Source organism: Rhinoderma darwinii, chromosome 6, assembly GCF_050947455.1.
Source record: "Rhinoderma darwinii isolate aRhiDar2 chromosome 6, aRhiDar2.hap1, whole genome shotgun sequence".
In the NCBI taxonomy this organism is placed as follows: domain Eukaryota; kingdom Metazoa; phylum Chordata; class Amphibia; order Anura; family Rhinodermatidae; genus Rhinoderma; species Rhinoderma darwinii.
This window is the reverse complement of record NC_134692.1, coordinates 94,795,216-94,822,297: the sequence shown is the minus strand read 5'-3', so window position 1 is coordinate 94,822,297 and position 27,082 is coordinate 94,795,216. Positions and strand designations below refer to the sequence as shown.

Genomic DNA, 27,082 nt, shown 5'->3' with positions numbered 1-27,082 from the left:
ACGTCCGTAACGACCCCAACTATAAATCTATTACATTATTTAACCCGCACGGTGAACGCCGTAAAATATTAAATAAAAAATCTATGGAAAAATTGCTGTTTTCTGTGAATCCTGACTTTAAAAAAAATGTGATAAAAAGTGATCAAAAAGTCACATCTTCTCCAAACTGGTACCAATAAAAACGACAAGTCTTCCCGCAAAAAAAAAGCCCTCATACAACTGCATCGGCGGAACAATAAAAAAGGTATGGCTCTTCAAATATGGAGACACAAAAACAAATAATTTTGAAAAAAAGCGTTTTTACTGTGTAAAAGTAGTAAAACATACAAAAACGATACAAATTTGGTATAGTTGTAATCGTAACAACCCGCTGAATAAAGTTATTGTGTTATTTATACCACACGGTAAACGGCGTAGATTTAGGACGTGAAAAGTGTAGTGAAATTTCAGTTTTTTGTCTATTCTCCCCTCCAAAAAAAAGTTAATAAAAGTTAATCAATAAATAATATGTCCCTCAAAATGGTTCTATTAAAAAATACAACTTGAATTTACAAGACCTTATAACACAAAACTAAAAAAGTTATAGCTCTTGGAATGCGACGATGGAAAAACGTAAAAAATGGCTTGGTCATTTAAGGTTTAAAACAGGCTGGTCATTAAGGGGTTAAGAGCCATAACACTTTTTTTTTTTTTGTTTACGCCGACATAGCTGTATGAGGGCTTATTTTTTTTGTGGGACAACTTATAGTTTTTATTGATATCATTTTGGGGTACATATGACATTTTGATCGCTTTTTATAGCATTTTTTGGAAGGCAGGATGATTTGGATGGCATTCACCATGCGTGCAAAATAACGTAAAGCTTATTTTGGGGTGCACATCATTTATTGATTAACTTTTTGGGGGGAATGTAAAAACGAAAACAAAACTAAAATAAATAGATTTTGCATTGCTGAAATCCAGAGCCGTAACTTCTTGTTTTTTTTCAGTCGATCTAGCTAGATGAGGGTTTTTTTGCGAGACAAGATTTAGTTTTCATTGGTACTATTTTGGGGCACATGGGACTTATTGATTAACTTTTATTAAAAAAAATTTGGGGAGATGGAAAAATATGCAGCTCCGTACTTTATTGTTTTTTAACGCCGTTTACCATGTGGTTTAAATAACCTTTTAGGCCCCATGCACAAGAAAGTAAAAACGCCCGTAATTGTGGCCCGTAATTATGGGCCGTAATTACGGCCCGTAATTACGGGCCCATAGACTTCTATTGGCCACGGGTACCTCCCCGTATGCTTACGGGAATGTGCCCGTGCCGTTAAAAAATATAGAACATGTCCTATTTCAGGCCGTAATAACGGCACGGGCAGGCCCATAGAAGTCTATGGGGCTCCCGTAATTACGGGTGACTACGTGTCCAGGGTGCTGAAAGAGTTAAGCGATCGGCAGTAACTCTTTCAGCACCCTGAACAGTGACTACCGATCACAATATTGATCAACCTGTAAAAAAAAATAGAAGTTCATACTTGCCCAGAACTCTCTGCTTCTTCCTCCAGTCCGGCCTCCCGGGATGACGTTTCAGCCCATGTGACCGCTGCAGCCAATCACAGGCTGCAGCGGTCACATGGACTGCCGCGTCATCCAGGGAGGTCGGACTGGATGTCAAGGGAGGGACGCGTCACCAAGACAACGGCCGGGTAAGTATGAATTTCTTTTACTTTTTCTGCGGAAAGAGCTGTCCATCCTCTCTATCCTGCACTGATAGAGAGAAGGGGCTGCCGATTAGTGCAGCGCAATTTTGCAGCGAAAACGTGCCCGTAAATACGGATGGAATACTGGTTACACCGGACCCGTATTTACAGGCACGGGTCCGTAAATACTGGTGCAATACGGGTCGAATACGTGTGACCAAGGACCTGTATTTACGCCAGTATTTACGGGAGGAGAAAAATACGTTCGTGTGCATGAGGCCTTAACTTTATTGTTTGGGTTGTTAAGATAACGGAAATACCATGTATGTGTACTTTTATTTTTTCCACTCTTACAAAATTAAATCACTTTCTTTTTAGTCCCACTAGGGGACTTTATTAAGCGATCTCCTGATCGCCCTTATAATGCTTTGGTATACTAAGTATTCCAAAGCATTACGGCTTGTCAGTGTAAAACCGACAGTCAGTCTATTAGGACGTGCCTCTGGCACATCCTAATAGGCATATAGGATGACAAGCCTGGGGTCTTTGTTAGACTAACAGCAGCAATGGCAACAAATTGGTGGCCTGCGATTTCATTTTCGGTCCACCGATGGGTGACAGAGGGAGTCCCCTCCCTGTAAACCACTCAGAAGCCGCAGTAGCTATTGACTGCGGCTTCTAAGGGGTTAAACGTCTGGGATTGGAGTTAACTCCAATCCCGGTTGTTAGAGCAGGAGCCTAGCTGTCATCAGACAGCCAAGTACCTGCTCCTGTCCCGTGCTGGGCATCGGAATAAGGCCCCATACTGACTGCCATATAAAAGCGTATTGGTGGTCGATAACGGGTTTACTGAAAGCATAAAAAATCTTGGAAACCATGTGAAATTTATACAGACAGTATATCGAACAATTGTATACCTTTCCATTATACAAAGAACATCATTTATTTTCTGGAACCAGAATAATTGTTTGAATGACGGCTACCTCTCCTGACACCCCTATAAACATGCATCTGTGGCCTGACATTGAGTGTATGTTCATTTCAATAGGGAGTTTGGAATAAGGGTGGTTTTACACAGGCAGATTTTCTGCACGGTAAAAATCGCTGATTAACAATAACCGCATGTCCATCGGTGCTTGTTTGCTCGTCCCCATACAATTTGCATATTGTGGGTAGCGCATCCCCTGTTTACACTGCTGCTGACAAACGAGCATTTGTATGGCGGAATAATAGTTGTGATCTGCCGATAAACGAGCATTTTGCTCATTTTTCAGTTAATCGCTGCCATGTTTACACGGACCAATGATTGGGAAGGAGCGTTCGTATGAGTGCTATCGTCAGCCTATGTGAAGTGGGCCTACATCTACTGCAAGACCACTCTATAAGACAATTTATATGAATAATTGAAATCCCTTGAATTGTTACAAAATGTTAATTGAGTGGTACAGGTGATTGTGCCAATTTATAGTGGAACCACTTTATACACCAGGGATTTGTATACTCACATTGCTTAAAAAAAAAGGATGGGCTGACACGTTGCATATGGGCGATTAAAGATCCCTATTTTTTCACCTTACAGATTTCTGCCTTTATTTTTTGTTTATATTTACAATAGATTTATATTTTATATATATATATTTTTTTTAATTGCACACTGATCACTCTATGTATTTAGAGTTCTTTTAACTGCAATTCTAGATGCAGACTGTAAGATATGTGACTTTGTCCACAGAGATAAGTGGGTAGTACAGGCTACACCCTCTGAGGAACTCCTAGATATTATATCTCCCTGAAAGCAGATTCACCGTGGTCTCTTGTACTATCCCTAACATCCGCTTATATTCCCCTTCACGTATGCACACTAAATACTTCTAGAACATTCATAGTAAAGGTTTTCTTTTGATGTACAAATGTTATTTCGCATGTGCCTACTGTTTAGATGAAAATAGTTCTATAATACACGGCTTTATGAAGTGCTATAGTTAATAAAGTCAAAGATGAAAAGGAGAATAGGATGTGCACAATCATAAATGTCCACAATAGAAAATAGCCGACAACAAACAAGTGTTGGGTAGGCCAGTTGCACACGACCGAGTGCCACTAGGGCAGTTTTTCATGACATCAGAGTGGCACCCTATAGTTTTCAAGGACCCAATCACTTTAGCGGGTGAATCGAGTCTATGAAAACGGACCTGACTTTCCGATCCGTGGAAAGATAGGTGATGTGCATTTGGTCGTGTGCATTAGGCCTTTAGGGTAAGTTCATACTGAGTTTTTTGCAGGCAGGATTTTTGAGGCTGATTTTGACCTGCCTGCGCTCCCTTTGCCGCGTTTTTTGTAGCGTTTTTCAGCCGTGGCCATTGAGCGTCGCGGGCAAAACAACGCATCGGAAACCGCTTTCTCTTTCTCAGAGATGGAAACGTCAGACGGAAACGTTTGAAGAAAGAGCATGACACTTCTTTTTCCCGCTAGCGGTTTTTTTCCGCTCGCGGAAGAAAACCGCCTCCACCTCCCATTGAAATCAATGAGAGACGATTTCGACCCTTTTGTGGTGCAGTTTCCGTGTCAAAACCAGCGCCGAGAAACACTGTGTTAACATGAAGTTATTTCTATTTTCAGAGTAGTGTATTTCTGTAAATGTTTTACGAATTCACTATATTTCAAAGATACATTCAATTGTGCTCCCACAACATAACAATTTTAAAGGATTCACTGGTGTGATATATGAGTAAAATATAACATTTATTTATAACTCTCTAAAAACAGGGGTACAATCACCACTGTGAAAAGCCCCACCGTGTGTATAAAAACGTATTAAATAATAAACTCTGAGTTCTAATTCAATTGTGAACCTCCTATAGCTCAGTGTTCAACAAGAATATCAATACGGAATCAGCATTTGAAAAATGGGCATAACAATAGTCTTGACCCTAATTCACACTAGAGTCCGTGATAACCGCACCGGAAGCTCCTAGTGTTGAGGTATACAAACAATGCTAGTGTTCCCAATGCTAAAAAATTCCTATTCACAACCGACCCTACGCGTTTCAATACTCATCATCAGGGGTCTGTAGCTTGGTCACTCTGGCCGGGATGCCAGCGATATTTAGTTCAGCAGCAGGTATTCTGCTGTACTCCACGGAAGCATGCTCGCATAGATGTCAGCGGCATGTAAATGTTTTACCTCTCTATTTGTAAACAGGATGAGGACATTTTGACCCTACAACAAGAACGCTTTAGCTGGCCATACAAATAAAATAGCTGTTTGCCAACCGTGCATACTTTTTCAGTGGGGAAGAGGCAGACATTTCTAGTAGGGGCTTAACTCCCAACTAAATAAAGGATCAGCCTTATTAAAATCTAATATTCCAGACCCCCTTTCTCCGGACATCTGTCAATGGGGGACAGTCGTGAGGCCCCCGTTCCCATTAACATTTACTAAATATGTATTGGCAGCAGACATGTATTTGTCAAGAGCTTTACTTCAGTACTTTAAGGGCTTGTCCACACGTAGCAGAATTGCTGCGTATTTTCCCTCCGGAATTGTGGACGGAAAATACGCAGCAGAATACAGTAGCAGCAAAGGGTGAGATTTAACGCCTCGTCCACACGCTGCATACAAATCCTGACAAGAAATTGACCTGCGGTATGTATTTTTCGGACTGCAGCATGTCAATTCCTGTTCCTGTTGCGGAAAGTGGATTAAATTGTTGCATTTTTCAGAGGAGATGTCACCATCGCCCAACATTGAGAGAAACGCAGCAAAATACACACCAATTTCTGCAGGAAATATCGCAGGAAATAGTGCGTTTTTTCTGCAGCGGAATGTCTTCTACTTTCAACAGAATTTTGCTGCAGAAATTTTCTGCAGCAATTGCGTTACGTGTGGACAATCCCTAATAAAAAAACTACAAGCAACTTTCTAAAATGTCATTCTAGTAGAGAAGCATGCTGCAGTATTTAATTCCTGGAAAGCAGGCGTCTCTCCCCAATTGTCCTTTATGAAGGGCAGTAGACATAACTACGTCACAATGCATTTAATAGCAGTTAAATACTGTACAGTTAAAGCCGGTAGGAACTTGTCCTGAGCTTTGGCAATTAGTTCCATTGAAAAAAAAAAAAAGTTAGAGTTTTCAAAGGTTTTTTTTTTTACCCAGCCCTCTTATTCATAAGGGGGAGTTCACACTGAGTATTTTTGGCAAGTTTTTTTATGCGGAAAACGCGCCAAAAATGCTTCCCATTGATTTTCAATGGGAGGCGGAGGCGTTTTTTTCCCGCCAGCGGTAAAACCGTCTCGCGAGCGAAAGAAGGGAAATGCCCTATCTTCGGGCGTTTACACCTCTGACCTCCCATTAACATCAATGGGAGGCAGAGAAAGCGTGTTTCGCTGCGTTTTATGCCCGCGGCACTCAATGGCCGCGGGCAAAAAAGCAGTGGAAATCGGCGTGGAGGCAGAAGAAAATCTGCCTCAAAATTCCAAACGGAATTTTGAGGCAGATTTTCCGCCTGCAAAAAACTCAGTGTGAACCCAGCCTTAAGAATAAGAGGACTTTTTCATTATGTATTTTTCTAAAAATATGTTCTATTGCCCTCCCTATAATCCTCGCTGCATGTAAACATTGTAGTGGTGCTTAGATCCGTACATGGGGACACCTGTATATTGCATGGAAATGGTGTCTCCACTAAGGCCGTGGCACATACTATAGGGAAAAAGGACTACAGTATCTAAGAGATTTTCCTGAAGTGTTCCTTAAGGTATTAGATTGGAAAAAAAAATATAAAAAAAAAGAAATATATAAGGGCTTGTTCCTTTGCAGGACGAGCTGTAGTTTTTATTGCCATTATTTTGGGGTACATTCGACTTTTTGATCACTTTTTGTTTGCAATTTTTGGGGAGGGGAGGTGAGGTGAAAAAAACCCTGCAATTCTGTATTTTTTTGGGATTTTTTTGACGCCGTTTATAGTGCAGGATAAATGACATTATATTTTAAACGTTCTAATCTTTACGGCGATACCAATTAAGTAAATTTTTTAAAATGTTGACATTAATTTACGCAAAAAATGGGAAAAGGGATTTTTTTTTACTTTTAATGTTTTAAGTATAACTAGGATACTTAAAGGGTAACTAAACGTTTGACAAACTTCTGACATGACAGAAGTTTTGATTGGTGGGGGTCTGAGCACTGAGACGCCCACCAATCGCTAAAACGAAGCGGCAGAAGCGCTCGTGTTAGCGCTTAGCCGCTTAGTTTCTGTTCAGCTTTTTCTGGAAAGTCGATGTATCGGAGAACGGGCTCATAGACTTTCTACGGTCGGGACTGGATTTATTTTCGATCCCGCCATTAGGGCAGGGTGTCCGCTATAATACACAGCTGATACCCGCTCTTTATAGGAGTTATGGAACAAGCTGCTGATGGAGATTTGAATCTCGAACAGTGTTACGGGACCCCCATTTTCCTGATCGGTGAGGAACCCGCACCTAACAGGCATTTATGTTATATACTGTGGATATCTTTTTTTTAACCTTAAAGGTGTTGTCTGAGACCTTTAGAAATTAATCTGGCAGCAAGACATGTTAACATGCACCGCACTTTACCACTGAAGCCCGTCTACAGCACGTTCATCACTGCAGGAGAACAAATAAAGGCCAGTGGGGATCACCGCAGCATTAGCGCTGGAGCAGCAGGGCCTTTAACAGGTCAGTATAGTTTTTTTTATCCTATGGCATATCCTGCAACCAGATTAAATTCTTAAAGTCTCAAACAACCCCTTTAGTGCTTATTCAGATGAGCGTGATTCTTGTCCGTTTGCTGTGCGTTGCAATAACTGACAGCACACGAACCCATTGATTTCAATGGGGCCATTCAGACGTGCGTGAGTTTTCACGCAGCAAGTGGCGGTTGCGTGAAACTCACTGCCTGTCCTCTATTGGTGCGTTTTCACGACATCCGTGTGCTGTCTGTGTTTCAAGCATCAATTACATAGAAATGCAGAGAATTAAAAAAAATAAAATAAATAGAAGTGCTTGCATGGACGTTAACGCATGCCACACGCAAAGCACACTGATCTGAAATGTGGGAAAAACGCTGCATTTTTACGCGTGCAAATCAGACACGCTGGTCTGACTGTAGCCTTAAGTTAAAGTATGAGATAGGTGGAAGTTTTAGCAACGGCTGCGTCAGTATTAATAAATTGCCTTATAACGATGAACTGTATATACAGATGCATCTGAGTAATTACAGAAGGTTGGTTGGATGTTTACATAACTTTCCCCCTTAATTCATAAAATCCTCTCCCACAGATAAGCATCTCTTGTGTATTGTAGTAAAGTATTTGGCTTTGTGATTAACAATTACTCCTATTATCTTCAATCTATGTGAATCCTCGCAGAGCATGGAATTAATAATTAGCATGAAGTCACTATCTGTCATTTCTTGCACTGTTTGATCACATGTAATTTCTTCACATGTTTCCACAGTAGATTAGAGATGCCTCTAATACTTTATGTTGGTCTCTTAATTCCCTTTTCAAGATTTTCGGACGTCATACTTGCGACTATATTGGCTACAAAATCCGATATGTGCGGTAAGAAATTTGAGTTGAAGATTGACAATGTGCGTTTTGTTGGACATCCGACTCTGCTTCAGCATGCACTGTGTCAGGTAAAGTTCCCATTCACCATCTTCTGGTATATTGTTGTAATAAGCCTCAGACGTGTTTTTTTTTGAGTCCCTAACATTTATCAGAAGAATATAAGGACGAGGGACATCTATAGAGATAAGCACCCCCATACACACCGGCACCAGTGATCACAGAAGAGAGAGAACAAGTCTAACGCTTCGTTCATTTCTACGTCAGAGCTCTATTCCGATGTTCCGTCTGAGCTTTCCGTCAGAATAGAGCACTGACCGACACAAACAGAAACCATAGGTTTCCGTTTCCATCAATATTGATTTCAATGGTGACTGATCCGGTGCCAATGGTATCTGTTTGTCTCAGTTGTGCATGGGTTCCGTCGTTTTGACAGAATCAATAGCATAGACTTGCACAACTGAGACAAACGGAAACCATTGGATCTGTCACCATTGAAATCAAACCTATGGTTTCCGTTTGTGTCAGTCAGGGTCCCGTTCTGACGGGAAGCTCAGACAGAATGTCAGATCGCGATCCTGATGCAGATGTGAACGAAGCCTAACTCCTTCGTTATTTACTGTCTTATATATTGTCGTGCCTTTGTGCATGGGAGCTGTTTACTCTATAGAGATCAGTAATTTATCCCTGTGTAAGGCTTAGTTCACATCTGCGTCAGGCCACCACTCAAGTGTTCCGTCTGAGCTTTCCGTCATGGAACCCTTGAACGGAACCATGACTGAAACAAACAGAAAACATAGGTTTCCGTTTGCATCAGCGTTGACTTCAATGGTGATGAATCCGGTGCAAATGGTTTCCGTTTGTCTACGTTGCTTAAGTGTTCTGTCGTTTTGACGGAATCTATACCGTAGTCGACTGTGCTATTTATTATCCAGATCGAAAAGCTACTAAGTAAGATTAGCTCCCACTCCGGCACACTTGGCCTGGTCATTTATTGCATGGTTAAATGAATGGCCGCCATGTGATACTACATTTGCAGGGGAAATATATTGCCGGACGAGACATTCAGATTATAATGAAACATTACTTTTAGGGCATAAAAAGCGCTACTTTGTGCCTATTGCAATCAATGGGAATCTAAGAGATTTGCTTGAAGTGTTTTAGGTATTCGTAAATGAAAATCTATATTATTCATTTAATTCACCACTCCTTCAGGCTTGTATAACACAGTGCATAAGTTTGGCCTGAAGTGTTACCTTAACCCCTTCCCTCTTTGGCCACTTTTGATCTTCAGGACAGAGCCTCATTTTTCAAATCTGACATGTTTCACTTTATGTGTTAATAACTTCAGAATGCTTTCACCTATCCAAGCGATTCTGAGCTTGTTTTCTCGTGACACATTGGACTTTATGTTACTGGCAAAATTTGCTCGATACATTCAGTATTTAATTGTGAAAAACACCAAAATTTAGCATCTTTGTAAATTTAAATGTATCTGCTTGTAAGACAGATAATAATACCACACAAAATTGTTGCTAATTACCATCCCCTATATGTCTACTTAAAGCCTCATTCACACGACAGGGTTTCCTGTCCGGGTGCCGGCCGTTCATAAATCGGCCGGCACCCGGCTGCATTAGGAATAATAGACCCCTAATGGGGCTATTCACCCGACCGATTTTTTGACGGCCGGGAAAACCGGCAGTCAAAAAATAGGACATGCTCTATTTTCGGCCGGGTACCCAGCCGCCCGGCTCCCATAGAAGTCTATGGGGCCGGGTAATACACGGCCATCACCGGAATGTGTCCCGAGTGATGGCCGGGTTTTCCGTGGCTTGCTCTCTATCTCCTCCTCCCCACAGCGCAGAGTGCATGTGAGGAGGAGGAGTTGATGCCATTCGGATGGCTACGCTGTACACTGTGTGGCAGGGCCGGGGTGTAGAGCAGGTGGAGGGAGTGCTACGCTGGCTCCCTTCCCCTGCTTGTTAAAAGCGCCCTGGTCCGGCGACACCTACCATGGCGCCGCTAGCAGCTGCTGCTGCTGCGGCTGCTGTAGCGACGCCACTATAGCAGAGCAGGGAGGTATCTCCCCGCTCTGCTATGTGCTAGCTCCATTTTAGCTCCCTGAAGGAGCGGAATCACCGTGTGTTCGGGGATTCCGCTCCTGGACAGAGCGCTTGATGTCTCTGTCCATATCTGGGCAGTGACATCAGGGGAAACTCCTGAAGCGGAATCCCCGAACACATGGGGATTCCCCTTCAGGAGTTGCCGCTGATGTCACTGTCCAGATCTGCCCGGCCCGGAACGGATGCAAAACTTTATGCAAACCGGCCGGGCAAAATGGCCGATTTTACCGGCCGACACTCGGGCTCGGGCGGGACCCGGTCGTGTGAATCCCGCCTTAGATTGGCATCGTTTTTTGAACATCCTTTTTATTTTTCTAGGATATTACAAGGCTTAAAACTTTTTCACCCCACAGGGCTTTTCCATAAATGATTGCGCTGCGGAAGGTGCAAAGTAAAAATTTTCCCTAGATATGCCATTTCAGTGGCAAATATGTCGCGCCCAGCTTGTGCCACTGGAGACACACACAAATTGTTAAATGGGTTCTCCCGGGTATGGCGATGCCATATATGTGGAAGTAAACTGCTGTTTGGGCACGCTGTAGGGTTCAGAAGGGAGGTAGCCTCATTTGGCTTTTGGAGCATGGATTTTGCTTGTTAGTAGTTTTGTTTGGAGTCTTACTAGTATTTCAGTTTATAATGTGGGGGTACATGTAAGCCGGGCGGAGTATATAAGGGGCATAGTCATGTAGTATAATAATAAGGTAAAAAAAAGAATTTCCTGACTTATTGGAGCCTTTACTAATTTAATTTTTTCGTAGATGTAGTGGTATGATGGCTGTTTTTTTGTGGGACGAGCTGTAGTTATTATTGGTACCATTTTGGGGTACATGCGACTTTTTGATGACTTTTTATCCTGTTTTTTTGGGAGGCAAGGTGACAAAAAAAACAGCAATTCTGGCATATTTTTTTAGTTCTTTTTATATAGCGTTCACCACACATAATAAATTACATGTTAACTTTATTCTGCGGGTCAGTACGATTCCGGCGATACCTAATTTATAGCACTTTTTTATGTTTTACAACTTTTTGCACAATTGTAAAGAAAATGTATTTTTTCTGTCTCCATGTTGTGAGAGCTATAACGTTTTAAGTTTTGTAGTCGACTGAGCTGTATGAGGGCTTGTTTTTTGCGAGACGAGCTATAGTTTTTATAGGTACCATTTTTGGATATATGCGACTTTTTGATCACTTTTTATTTCAATTTTTGGAAGACAAAGTGACCAAAAAAACAGCAATTATGACAGTATTTTTTAGTTGTTTTTTTTTTTTACGCCGTTCACTGCGCGGGATAAATAACATAATTTTTTTATAGTTCAGGTCGTTACGGTCACAGCGATACCAAATCTGTATGGCTTCATTATTTTTTTTAATAAAAAATGACTTGATAAGGGAAAAAGGGCGATTCTGTTTTATTTTATTACTTGAAACTGTTGTTGTAATTTTTACAACTTTTATTTTGACTTATTTTTTACACTGTTTGTTTGATGTTCTAATACATTGCACTACCTATGTAGTCCAATGTATTAGAACTGTCAGTTTTTCACTGACCGCAATCCAATCAGGCTGCGCCTCTGGACAGGGCCTAATCGGTTTCCGTAATGGCAAACAGGAGGCCATTGTTAGGCCTCCTGTTGCCATAGTAGCAGTCGCCAGGCTTGCCATCGCATGGCAGGCTGCTGATTTGCTATAAACCACTAAGATTAAGCGATTGCATTGGACTGTATGTTACAGCGGACACCCACTGCTGATGACGCCGGCTCAGCTTCTGAACCGGAAGCTGAGCCGGCGACATCTTGCCAATGGTACCGTTGCTCGCAGTCCGGGAGGCCAGTATTAGGCCTCCGGTTGCCATTGCAGTCACTGGCAACCCAGCGATCACGTTGCTGGGGTGCCGGTGGCTAAAAACTCCTCTCATGCTGCGATCTCTATTGAACGCAGCATCTTAGGGGTTAATCGGTTGGATCAGAGGCTAGCTCCGGTCCTGGCCGTTACATCAGGGTGCCAGCTGTAACATACAGCTGGCACCCGGCGGTGATGGCGCTGGCTCAGTTCCTGAGCTAGCTCATATGCTTCACGTACAGTTACGTGGGAATGCGTTAAAACACCATTTCCCATCACGTAACTGTACGTGATTTTGCGGGAAGGGGTTAAAGATGATCTGTCACTAGTTTATTAATGCCCTATCTCCTAACTAATCTAATAGGCGCTATGATGCTGATAACTACATTGTGATTTGTTTTCAAAACCGTTTATTATTTGCAATGTTATGAGCATTTTTCTAAATATGCTAATGTGCTCTAATAGCCAAATAGGAGGTGACTCTTTCTTTTCACACCGGGCGGTGTAATGCTTTCTATATGACGCTGTCCAATCTTCATACAGCCTCTACCCCTTCCCTGCCCAGCAACACAGCCTGATCATATAGTATACAGCTTCCATTGCCGACTGTATATTCAACTGGCGATATCTCCGGTTGTGTCACAGCTAGAACTGCGATCCTGGTGACATATGAAAGATTAGAATCCCCTTTTTCATATGCCACCAGAAGCACTGTAGGTGGTCCACAGCCCGAGATATGGCTGTTTGAAGTGATCCGCTTCCCTCCAGATTTAGTCACTTAAGGGGGTTTTACATCGGGCAATTATTGGGCAGACAAGCGTTCATAGAACGATAATTGCAAACGTTCATTCACCTGCTGATCATGTCGTTTTAAAAAACTGAAATATTATCATTGTCGGCAGCACATCTCGTCCCCAGACATACCTTCTTATGACGGGAGCAAACGAGCGCCGATCATCGCGTTTTTCACGGTGTAATAAGGCCTTTACACTGTGTGAATCAGCTTCATGCAGATAGGACAGTGTCAGAGGCTGTGAGGTAGCGCCATCTCAGGAGAATGCTGGTGTTGACGCCCATTTGTCAAGTATAGGCTCATTTGCATATTTAGAAAAAAAGCTTGTAACTTTTAAAATAATAAATGTTTTGGGATAAAATTTTCACTAGCATTATCAGTGTGACAACGCCGATTTATATTAGCTAGGAGATGGGGCATTACTAAACTTGTGACAGAGCCTATTTAAAGAGGCTCTGTCACCAGATTCTCAAATCCCTATCTCCTATTGCATGTGATCGACGCTGCAATGTAGATAACAGTAACGTTTTTTTGTTTTTTTTAAAACGTTAATTTTTGGCCAAGTTATGAGCAATTTTATATATATATATATATATATATATATATATATATATATATATATATATATATATGCAAATGACCTTTGAAATGGACAACTGGGCAAGTTTTTTTTCGTATGTCCAACTGGGCGTGTATTGTGTTTTTAACTGGGCGTGTTTACTTGTTTTACTAACTGGGCGTTGTGAATAGAAGTGTATGATGCTGACAAATCAGTGACCAATCAGCATCATGCACTCCTCTCCATTCATTTACACAGCAGCATCACGTTCTTATTAGAACGATGTGCAGCCACATACACAAGTGTCCTGATAATGAATACACATGACCTCCAGCCTGGACGTCATGTGTATTCAGAATCCTGACACTTCTGAATGTTTTCTGTGAGATTCCAGCAAGCCACGCGTAATCTCGCAAGATTACGAGGTAAACGAGATTTCGTTTCCCTTGCTGGAAATCTCACAGAAAAGATTCAGAAGTGTCCAGGCTGGAGGTCACGTGTATTCATTATCAGGACACATGTTTATGTGGCTGCACATCGTTCTAGTAAGAACACTATGTGCTGTGTAAATGAATGGAGAGGAGTGCATGATGCTGATTGGTCACTGATTTGTCAGCATCATACACTTCTCTTCACAACGCCCAGTTAGTGAAAAAAGTAAACACGCCCAGTTAAAAACACAATACACGCCCAGTTCGACATACGAAAAAAAAACACGCCCAGTTGTCCATTTAAAACCTAATTTGCATATATATAAAATAGCTCATAACTTGGCCAAAAATGAACGGTTTAAAAAAACAAACAAAAAAACGTTACTGTTATCTACATTGCAGCGCCGATCACATGCAATAGGAGATAGGGATTTGAGAATCTGGTGACAGAGCCTCTTTAAGCTTACCACAATTGTCAATTTGCCCATAATCTGACCAGTGTTCTTATATTATTATTTGACCAGCTGGTCATTAAATCCGCTTACATGACAAGATATCTGCAGTGATTAGGATTTTACCTCAGAATTGTTTGGATCATTGCAGATATACGTTATAATTTCACTGGACATGTATTCATGTAATGACTAAATTCCACAGTGAAAGAGTTTTATCAGTAAACCAAGAAAATTTTTAAGAAAGTCCCCAATTTTTTATGTCTGAATGAACATACAAAACAACATACACAGAGTGATAATCATTAACCCCTTCCCGCTGCAGCGACTTTTGGACTAAATGCCGGATCCCCATTTTTAAAATCTGACGTGTCACTTTGTGGTAACAACTTTGGAATGCTTTCACCTATCAAAGCGATTCTGAGATTATTTTCTCGTGACAAATTGTAGTTTATGTCAGGGGTAAAATTTGGTCCATAAATTCATTGCTTATTTGTGAAAAATACCAACATTTTGAGAAAAATTGCAAAAATTAGCATTTTTATAAATTTGAATGTATCTACTTGTAAGATAGATAGTAATACCACACAAAATAGTAACTAGTTAACATCCCCCATATGTCTACTTTATGTTGGCATAATTTTGTGAACATCCTTTTATTTTTCTAGGACGTTACAAGGCTTATAAATTTAGCAGCAATTTCTCACATTTTCAAGAAAAATGTCAAAAGCCTCTTTTTATAGGGTCAAGTTCAGTTTTGAAGTACCTTTGAGGGGCCTATGTTTTTGGAAACCCCCACAAATTACCCCATTTGAAAGACCGCACCCAGTTTCTTAACCCTTTAGGCATTTCACAGGAATTGAAGCAGAGTGGAGGTGAAATTTACACATTTCATATTTTTTTCCCAGAAATTCAATTTTAATCAATTTTTTTTCTGTAACACAGAAGGTTTTACCTGAGAAACGTAACTCAATATTTATTGCCTAGATTCTACAGTTTTTAGAAATATCCCACATGTGGCCCTAGTTTGCTACTGGATTGACACACAAGCGTGAGGAGAAAATGAGCACCTTGTGGATTTTATATTTTAGGCACCATGTCAGGTTAGTAGAGGTCTGTCTTGTGGTGCCAATACAAAAGAAATACCTAAGAAAAAGATCCAATTTGAGAAACGACACCAAACAAGGAATTTATGTAAGGTGTAGTGAGCATTTTGATCTCACAGGTGTTCCATCTATTTTATTAGAATTGGGCAGTGAAAATGAATTTTTTTTTCCCACTTAGACGTAGCTTTACCTCCAAAATTTTTCATTTTCTCAACAAATAAGGGAGAAAAAGCACCCCAACATTTGTAAAGCAAATATACTATATGGTTAAATAAATCCTGGCTCTAATGACCACAATGAATATTTTTCAGGCCGGAGCAGGCAAAAATCAGGTGAAATCCAAACACCTTGAAATAAAACAAAAGTATATAAAGTTTTTCACTGCTCAAACAGCACCGAGAAACACAGTCCAACCTGTAGTCTTATAAGTTTCTGCTCAGTCCGCAAGCAATAGACCATCTACAATCCAGAGAAGGTGTGTGCAGTTGTCCTTGTGCCTGTAGTGCCACGGAGTTCTGCAGTTTATCCCAATGTTAAAGCTCCAAGCATGATAAATCCTATGACTCCAATAGAGAAATCGAGAAATAGTGCAACACCCTCTGATTTTTGGCAATACGCCAGATTTTTTTCCATACTTACAGAAAAATAGAAGAATAAAAACATTAGTGATTCAAATAAAATCAGTAGCAGCACGTCAAACAAACTCACCCGACCCTGGGTTTCGCCCTTCCGGCTTCCTCTGGGGCATGAGTGACGTGGTAGATAATCATGGTTTAAATAGCTGCTCAAACAATTCTGCAAGTGTGCAACATAATATAACAAAACAAATAACACATCAAAGAAATAAAAATCATCAACATGTACGAATATGTAAACAATGCATTATATCTGATACTAAGAAAATCAACATATCTATGCATATAATATATGTATATATTTTAAAAATTTGTAAAGCAACTTCTCCAGAGTAGGAAAATACCCCATGTCTGGTCATAAACTGCTGTTTGGACACATGGCAGGACTCAGAAGGAAAGGGAGTGCCATTTGGCTTTTTGAGCGCGTATTTTGTTGAATTGGTTTCTGGGCGCCATATCGCATGTGCAAAGCTTCCTGAGGTACCAGTACAGTACAAATTTCCCAGGTGTGTCCCTGTTTTCAAGACTTTACCCCTCAAGGAATTAAATTAGGTTTGTAGTGAATATTTTGACCCCACAGGTGTTTTATAGATTTTATTAGAATTGGGCCATGAAAATGTAAATCTACATTTTTTCCAATATGTAGTTTTAGCTCAACGTTTTTCATTTTCACAAGGAATACAGGAGAAAAGACACTCCAAAATATGCCACGCAATTTCTCCCAAGTAAGACAATACCCCATATGTGTTCGTAAACTGCTATTTGGACAAACCGCAAGGGAAGGAGCACCATTTGGTTTTTGGAGTGTAGATTTTACAAGATTAGTTTTCGGACACCATGTTGCATTGAGCTAAGGTACCAGTACAGTGGAAACCCCTGAAAAGTTACCCCATTTTGGAAACTACGTCCCTCAAGGAACTCATCTAGACATGAAGTGAGCGTTTTGACCCCACAAGTGTTTTGCAAAAATGAGTACACCATAGATGTTGAAGTTATTTTTCCACAGATACCATTTCAGTGCCCAATGTGTTGTGTCCAACTTATACCACTGGAGACACACACCCCATAAATTGTTAAGCCGGTTCTCCAGAGTACAGTAATACCCCATATGTGGTCATAAACTGCTGTTTGGGCACACGGCAGGGCTCAGAAAGGAGCGCCATTTGGCTTTTGGAGTGCAGATTTTGCTGGATTGCAAAGCCCCCTAAGGTACCAATAACTCCCCAAAAGTGACTCCATTTTGAAAACTACACTCATTGAGGAATTCATCTAAGGGTGTAGTGAGCATTTTGACCCCACAGGCTCAGAAGGACCGCCGTTTTGATTTTGGAGCACAGATTTTGCTTGGTAGTAGTTTTGTTTGGGTTTTACTGGAATTTCAGCTCATTATGTGGGGGCATATGTAATCTATGTGAAGTACATCATGGTATATGTAAGCTGGGCGGAGTACATCAGAGCATAATAGGATGATGTAATAATGGGGTGAATGAATAATACAATTAATAATCCATGGTTTGGTGTGGTACGCTTTGAACCAATACTTTATGCACAGGCCCGGTTTTTCGTGTATTATGCAAACTATGTATCTGTTCTCTAGCCCCTTCCCGCAAATGAGCGGTACTGTACGTCCTTTTTAGCGGGTCGTTCCCGCAAATGGGCGTACAGTAACGCCCTGAGAATGAAGTGGGCACAGGAGCTGTGTGCGCTTCATCTTCAGCGGGTGATGACTGTAATATACAGCTGACATCCTGCTGCAACGGCGGCAATCACAGTTCTCCGATCGCCGCTGTTTAACCCCTCAAATGCCGCTGTCAATAGCGACACCGGCATTTAAGTGATTAACACAGAGGGAGGGGGCTCCCTCTGTATCCCGTTGGCCCCCCGCGAAAAATCGCGGGATGCTGATGATTGCAATGGCAACCAGGAAGCCTAGCAATGGCTACCTGGTTGCCAGGTACAGGAGCCTATTCGGTTCTGCCCAAGGCAGGACGTGATAGGCTCAACTGTCAGCTGTAGTGACAGTTAAAATACACTGCACTACACAAGTACATACATAAGTAGTGCAGTGTATTGTACAGGGGATCAGAAGATCAGACCTTCAAGTCCCCAAGTATGTGTAAAATAAAAACTGACAAAAAAGTACAAAAATTTTTTATTTTAAATAACTAAAAGTTTTACATAATAAAAACAATAATCGCCTTGTTTCCCTGCTCAAGCCCTTTATAATTAGAAAAAAAAAGAAAAACTAGACATAATAGGTATCGCCGCGTTCGTATCAGCCTGACCTATAATAATATCCTTGTGGAAATTAAAAATTTACGAGCTAAATCTACAGGTTATTGGGAAAAAAATGTTTTTTCATTTTCACTGCCTAATTCTAATAAAGTCTATAAAACACCTGAGGGATCAAATTTCTCGCTACACCTTAATTCATTGAGGCGTATAGTCTCCAAAATGGGATCGCATCGGGGGAATTTCTACTATACTGGTACTTTAGGGGCTCTGCAAATGCGACATGGCCCCCAGAAACCAATTCAGCAAAATCCAAATGGTGCTCCATCCCTTCTGAGCCCTGCCGTGGGTCCAAACAGCAGTTTATTACCACATATGGGGTATTGCCGTAATCAGGAGAAATTGCTTTACAAAAGTTGGGGTGCTTTTTCTCCTTTATTCCTTGCAAAAATTCTAAGTTTTTCCAGAGAAAAAAAGTTGATTTTCATTTTCACGACTAATTCGAATAAATTTAGCAAAAAACCTGTGGGGTCAAAATGCTAACTATACCCCTAGATAAATTCCCTGAGGGGTGTAGTTTCAAAAATGGGGTCACTTTTGGGGGTTTCCACTGTTTTGGCACCACAAGACCTCTTCAAACCTGACATGGTGCCTAAAATATATTCTAAAAAAAAGGAGGCCCCAAAATCCACTAGGTGCTCCTTTGCTTCTGAGGCCTGTGCTTCAGTCCATTAGCACAATAGGGCCACATGTGGGATATTTCTAAAAACTGCAGAATCTGGGCAATAAATATTGAGATGCATTTCTCGGGTAAAACCTTCCGTGTTACAGAATTTTTTTTATTAAATATGAATTTTGACAAAAAAAATGTAATTTGAAAATTTCACCTCTACGTTCCTTCAATTCCTGTAAAACGCCTAAAGGGTTGAAACACTTTCTGAATGATGTTTTGAATACTTTGAGGGGTGCAGTTTTCAAAATGGGGTGTTTTATGGGGGTTTCTAATATATAGGGCCCTCAAAACCACTTCAGAACTGAACTCGTCCCTGAAAAAAATAGCCTTTTGAAATTTTCTTAAAAATGTGAGAAATTGCTGCTAAAGTTCTAAGCCTTGTAACGTCCTAGAAAAATAAGACGATGTTAAAAAAAAACTATGCAAACATAAAGTAGACATATGGGAAATGTTAATTAGTAACTATGTTGTGTGGTATTAGGATCTGTTTTACAAGCAGATACATTTAAAATTAGAAAAATCATAATTTCTTCCTACATTTTTGTGTTTTTCACAAATAAGCAATGAATTTATCGACCAAATTTTTTCACTAACATAAAGTACAATATGTCACTAGAAAACAATCTAATAATCGATTGGATAGGCAAAAGCATTCTGAAGTTATTAGCACATAAAGTGACGCATGTGAGATTTGAAAAAATGGATCTGGTCCTGAAGGCCAAAATGAGCTTGGTCCTGAGGGGACTAGTATTGCCTAATCTTTTACTTCTTCACTAGCCCTATAAGCAGCACGAGGCCCTAAAGTTTCCTCATCTCCGCTGCATCTACGGGGTCCATCTGTCGAGTCTAGCAAATGATGATGTGGGGGTTTTTAGTAAAAAATTACTGGACCTAAAAAATTTGTCTGGGCCGTCATTTAGCATAATTTTGCGTCATAACGTTTTATTTTTCCGTTGACGGAGTTGTGTGAGGGCTTGTTTTTTTGGCTTACATGTGTTTATTTTTTTCTCACTATTCCGTTTTTGGGAGGCGAGGAAAACAAAAAACAGCAATTCTAGCATTGTTTTGTTTTGTTTTTTTACAGTGTTCACCGTGCAGTATAAACAACATGTTAACTTTATTCTGTGGATTACAGCGATACCAAATTTCTATACTTTTATTTACTTTTTACAACATTCATACTATAAAAATACTATTTTCTAAAAAAAAAATCATGTTTTAGTGTTGACATTTTCTGACCGCCATAACTTCTTTATTTTTCAGTTCATATTGATGTGGGAGGGCTTGTTTTTTACGTAACGAATTGTATTTTTTGTGGGCACTGTTTTGGAGTAATTGCGACTTTTTGATCACATTTTATAAAAATTTTTTTTAGACAAGATGACCAAACAAAGAAGTTCTGTCATTCCTTCTCATTTTTTTTTTTTACGGTGTTCACCGTGCGGTTAAAAATAACGGGATATTTTTATAGTTCAGGCCGTTCCGAATGCGGCGATACCCATTATTTATAATTTTTTTATCAATTATAAAGGAAATGGGGCGATTATTGTTATTATTACGTAAAACTTTTTATTAATTTATTTTAAACTTTTTTTTTCTTTTTTACACTTACTTAGGGACTTGAAGATCTGATCTTCTGATCCCCGGCACAATACACTGCACTACTTATGTAGTGCAGTGTATTGTAACTGTCATTCTTCATCTGACAGTTGGCCTATTAGGTCCTGCATTGGGCAGGATCTAATAGGCTTCCGTACCTGGCCAAAGAGGAAGCCGTTGCTAGGCATACTGGTTGCCATAGCAACCATCGGCATCCACGATCACTCGTGGGGGACGGTGGGGTACAGAGGGAGCGCCACTCCCTCTGTCAATCACTTAAATGCGGCAGTCTTTATTGACTGCCAAATTTAAAGTGTAGCTAAACGTTTGACAAACTTCTGACATGTCATCGTGACATGTCAGAAGTTTGGATTGGTGGGGGTCGGAGCACAGAGACACCAATCGCTAGAACGAAGCAGCTGAAGCGCTCATGTGAGTGCTCAGCTGCTTCGTGTCTGGCTTTTTCCGGAAATAAATGTATCTGTGTACGGACTCCATAGAAAGACTATGAGCCCGTACTCAGATACATCGGTTTCCGGAAAAAGCGGAATAGACACGAAGCAGCTGAGCACTCACATGAGCGCTTCAGCTGCTTCGTTCTAGCGATTGGTCGGGGTCTCCGTGCTCGGACCCCCACTATTCCAAACTTCTGACATGTCAGAAGTTTATCAAAAGTTTAGCTACACTTTAAGGGTTTAAACGGCGGCGATTGGCGGTAACTGCTATCTCTGCCGTTGCGGCGGAGTGTCAGCTGTATATTACAGCTGACACCCACTGAAGATAAACTGAGCACAGCTCCTGTGCCCGCTTCATCTACAGGGCATGACTGTTCGCCCTATTGTGGGAATGCACTGTCAGTCAAGACGTACCGTCACTTCCATTTGTGGAAAGGGGTTAAAGTTAACCTCAAGTTATATAGAGACTGTTGTTGGGACTGGGCGATTTATGACCTAATTCAAAATCAGGATACAGTATAATGCCCCCATAACTGCCCGCCGCACTGTGTAATGCCCCCATAACTTCCCTCCACACTGTATAATTCTGCTATAACTGCCCTCCACACATTATAATTCCCCCATAGCTGCCTCCACACAGTATAATGCCCCCATAGCTGCCTCCACACAGTATAATGACCCCATAGCTGCCTCCACACAGTATAATGCCCCCATAGCTGCCCCCACACAGTATAATGTCCCCCATAGCTGCCCCCACACAGTATAATGTCCCCCATAGCTGCGCCCACACAGTATAATGTCCCCCATAGCTGCCCCCACACAGTATAATGTCCCCCCTAGCTGCCTCCACACAGTATAATGTCCCCCTAGCTGCCCCCACACAGTATAATGTCCCCCATAGCTGCCCCCACACAGTATAATTCCCCTATAACTGCCCTCAACACAGTATAATGCCCCTATAGCTGTCCCCCGCGCAATATAATGCCCCCTATAACTAGCCTCCATACAGTATAATGCCCCCTATAGCTGCCCTCCACACAGTATAATACCCCATAATTGCCCACATAGCTGCCCTCCACACAGTATAAATTCCCCCATAGCTGCCCCTACACTGTATAATGCCCCCACACAGCTCCAATAGTGCCTAATAAAATACATACTCACCTAACCTCTGGTCTGTGTGGCTTGGCGCAGACATACGCAAGATAGCATGGGTTAGTTGCGCTGAATTTCGATTTCGTGTTTTTTTTTCCCCCGATTTAATTGCCCAGCCCTAACTGTGGTGGTACAGTGCTAGCTTTTATACTGGAGACAGGAGCCTAGGAGGTAGTGCAGGTAGCTTTGCAACAAATAGTAAGAGCAGCCCGCAGTACAGATTACGACTGGTCCGTGCTATTCATTAGAGGCAGAATTGGCTAATCGAGTTATATAGAAATACGTGAACAAGGGTGCAGGGGAAATCAATGGCCAGCCATTCGCATACTTTGTTGGATAATTGCAAATCAGTTCATACAATTTGTTACAGACTAAAGTCGTAATAGATAATACCATTAGGGCTGATGCACTAGGCCATATTACTGCTCTGTTTTAGAAAGAGCCTCAATAGTGCTCCCATAGTGGTGCATGGGGCTTACTTCGCCTCCAAATTCACACAGATTTATTTTTTTGTTGGATTCCGTATGAATCTGACAGAAAATAAATCGTAGCATCATCCGTCATATGTTGTATGTATGGAAATAGTATGTAATGACTAGTCCCTCTGGTGGTAATGAGTTACTCTTCTGATAAAGAATTAGTGTGTCTGGGGTAGTGATAACATTAGTAGAATATCATAGTGTATTCGCTGCTGTTACCATTGCTGCATTAGTGTGATAGGAGCCCCATAGACATGTTCTAATAAATGACAAAGGTCCATAAATCTCAGCCAGGGGAGATAAATGCTAATAAATAACTATTAGAATGGTTATATGTGAAACTTAGTTCTATACAAGTTATCATCCTCACGGTGTTAGGCCCCATGCACACGAACATATGTTTCCTCCCGTAAATACTGGTGTAAATACGGGTCCTTTGTCACACGTATTCGACCCGTATTCCACCAGTATTTACGGACCCGTGCCCGTAAATACGGGTCCGTTGTCACCAGTATTCCACCCGTATTTACGGACCCGTTTTCTCTGCACTAATCGGCAGCCCCTTCTCTCTATCAGTGCTGCGCAGCGATTGAAAGTAAAATAAGTTCATACTTACCCGGCCGTTGTCTTGGTGACGCATCCCTCTTTTGACATCCAGTCCGTCCTCCCTGGATGACGCGGCAGTCCATGTGATCGCTGCAGCCTGTGATTGGCTGCAGCAGTCACATGGGATGAAACGTCATCCCTGGAGGCCGGACTCGAGGAAGAAGTAGGGAGTTCTGGGTAAGTTAACTTTTAATACTATTAACTCCAGTGGTAGTCACTGTCCCGGGAGCTGAAAGAGTTACTGCCGATCAGTTAACTCTTTCAGCACCCTGGACAGTGACTATCCCCTGACGTCGCCTAGCAACGCTCCCGTAATTACGGGTGCACACACGTAGCCATCCGTAATTACGGGAGTCCCATAGACTTCTATGAGCCGCCCGTGCCCTAATTACGGCCTGAAATAGGACATGTTCCATATTTTTCAACGGCACGGGCACCTTCCCGTAAGCATACGGGAAGGTACCCGTGGCCAATAGAAGTCTATGAGCCCGTAATTACGTCCGTTTTTACGTTTGTGTTCATGGGGCCTTAGTGTAAGTATGGAATGAAAACACACAAAATAAAATACATTAATTATGTTTCTATTTGTGTTGTAGGTGTCAAAAACAGATCCTTCACCAAAAAGAGAAATGCCCACAATGATCCTCTTTAATGTCGTCTTTGCCCTGAGGGTAAGAGATTGAATGTATAGATTTAGTTAATATTTTTTGAGCCCTCAAAACTGCTGCTGACCGCCCTATATATACGAAGTGGGAAGTGCAGCAGAATGATACATGTGTTTACATTTCAATGTCCCTGCACCGCGATCCCAAGTGCAACGAAGATGGCCTCTTTATGTTCAGTGCGCTGGGCTGTCTGCACGGAACGCAGCCAGCCCCTCCCCTCTGATCTGAGTGACGGTTCTTGTGTCCAATCAGGAGACTGATAGAGCTGTCACTCAGAGAAGAGAGTCGCAACCACGCAAAAATGCAGATGGATTCCCTTTTAATGGAGTAAACACAACATTTAGTTACAGGTAAGGCTTCCTTCACATCTGCGTTGTGCCTTTCATTCTAGTGGATCCGTCAGAGGACCACAAGTACGAAAGTGAACGTTTGAGTAAAAAAAACACATTAATTTCAATGGGTTTTGCTTCAGTTGTGCTGAGGCTCCGTTCCGTCAGGTTTCCGTTTTTTTGGACTGAAGCAATAGCGTAGTATTTTACATAGTACGGTTGAAAAAAGACATATGTCCATCAAGTTCAACCAAGGGATGGGGAAAAAGTGAAGGGATGAAACAAAAATTCTACACATTGACAAAGGAGCTGATATTTTTTTGTTCTAGGAAATTATCTAAGCCTTTTTTAAAGCCATCTACTGTCCCTGCTGTGACCAGCTCCTGCGGTGACTATTCCATAGATTCACAGTTCTCACAGTAAAGAAGGCTTGTCACCTCTGTAGGTTTTTTGAAGGGGTTTTACATGGAACAGGATTTCACTATATTTCTTGTATGGGCCATTCATATATATATATACGTTAATCATGTCCCCCCTTAGTCGTCTCTTTTCAAGGCAAGATAGCTGTCCTTATAACTTAGATTCTCCATGCCCCTTATTAGTTTAGTTGCTCTTCTATGTATTTTTTCCAACTCCAGAGCAACTGAACTGCATATTCTAGATGAGGCCTCACTAATGCTTTGTAAAGTGGTAATATTATATCCCTGTCCCGCGAGTCCATGCCTCTTTTAATACATGACAATATCTTGCTGGCCTTAGAAACAGCTGATTGACATTGTATGCTGTTATTTAGTTTATGATCTACAAGTACACCCAGATCCTTCTCAACAAGTGACTCTCCCAGTATAGCGCCCTCTAGGACATATGATGCATGCAGGTTGTTGGTACCCAGATGCATAACTTTACATTTATCTACATTAACCCCTTCCTGCTACTTGTAAGATAAAGAGTTATACCACACAAAATAGTTGCTAATTAACATTTCCCATATGTCTACTTTAGATTTGCATAATTTTTTGAACATCCTTTTATTTTTCTAGGACGTTACAAAGCTTAGAACTTTAGCAGAAATTTCTCACATTTTCAACAAAAATTCAAAAGATTATTATTTCAGGGACCAGTTCAGTTCTGAAGTGGCTTTGAGAGGCCCGAACAATACAATCCACCATAAATCACCCCATTTAAAAACTATACCCTTAAAGTATTCAAAACAGCATTTAGAAAGTTTCTTAACCCTTTAGGCGTTTCACAAGAATGAAAGCAAAGTATAGGTGAAATGTACAAATTACCATAAAAAAAATTTCAGAAATAAATTTTTAATTCATTTTTTTCTGGAACACCGAAGGTTTTACGAGAGAAACACGTCAGGTTTGGAGAGGTCTTGTGATGCCAAAACAAAGGAAACACCCCCCAAAAATACCCCATTTTGGAAACTACACCCCGCAAGAAATTAATTTAGCGGTGTAGTGAACATTTTGACCCCACAGGTGTTTCATAGATTTTATTAGAATTTGGATGTGAAAATCAAATTTTTTAAATGTTTGCAATAAGATGTTGTTTTCGCTAAAAAACATAAATTTCCACAAGGAAATATAGCAACTTCTCCAGAGTATGTAAATACCACATATGTGGTACTAAACTGCTGTTTGGGCACACAGCAGGACTTAGAAGGGTAGGCGCCACATTTGGCTTTTGGAGCGCAGATTTTGCTGGATTGGGTTCTCGGCACTATGTCGCATTTGCAAAGCCCCTGAGGGACCAGTACAGTGGAAAACGCCCCAAAAGTGACTCCATTCAGGAAACTACACCCGTTGAGGAATAATCTAGGGGTGTAGTGAGCATTTTGACTACACAGGTGTTTCATAGTTTTTATTAGAATTGGGTAGTGAAAATAAAAATGTACATTTTTTCCAATGAGACGTAGCTTTAGCACAACAGTTTTCATTTTCTCACCAAATAAAAGGTGAAAAATCAACCCAACATTTGTAAAGCAATTTGTCCCGTGTACGGCAAAACCCCATATGTGGTCATAAACTGCTGTTTGGGCACACTGCAAAGCTTAGAAGGGAAGGAGCACCATTTGGCTTTTGGAGTGCAGATAGACTTTGCTGGATTGGTTTCTGGATGCTTTGTAGCCTTTTTAAAGCCCCTGTGGGACCAAAACAGTGGAAGCCCCCACAGAAGTGACCCTATTTTGGAAACGACATTACTATTAGGTATTCACCTAGGAGTGTAGTGAGAATGTTACCCCCGCATGTGTTTCAGAGAAATTAGTGTACACTTGATGTTGCAGAGTAAAAATGGTAATTTTTCCATAGCTGTAGCGAGCTTGTGCCACCATGAAAACAGAGCTCTTTAATTATTATGCGGTGTTTCCCGGTTTTATAAACACCCTACTTGTGGCCCTAATCTTTTGCCTGGACGATCGACGGGGCTCAGGAGTGAAAGTACCATGCGAAATTGAGGCCTAATTTGGCGACTTACAAAGTATTGGTTCACAATTGCAGAGGCTCTGATGTGAAATAATAAAAGAAACCCCTGGGAAGTGACCCTATTTTGGAAACTGCACACCTCAAGGAATTTATTATGGGGTGTAGTGAGCATTTTCA

General features: G+C 41.1%; 1 protein-coding gene across 5 annotated transcripts in view; it reads left to right on the top strand.

Moving 5' to 3' along the window:
• NPRL3 (NPR3 like, GATOR1 complex subunit) overlaps positions 1-27,082 on the top strand; it is a 202,910-nt gene that overhangs the window by 42,775 nt on the left and 133,053 nt on the right. For 4 of the 5 annotated variants that reach the window (XM_075830052.1, XM_075830053.1, XM_075830051.1 and 1 more), the window contains 2 exons: positions 8,221-8,350; positions 24,076-24,150. In XM_075830052.1, the coding sequence (XP_075686167.1) occupies positions 8,221-8,350; positions 24,076-24,150 (205 nt within the window). Of the gene's footprint in view, positions 1-7,244; positions 7,387-8,220; positions 8,351-24,075; positions 24,151-27,082 lie in introns of those variants that run through there. The other variant, XM_075830054.1, reaches the window with a different exon arrangement.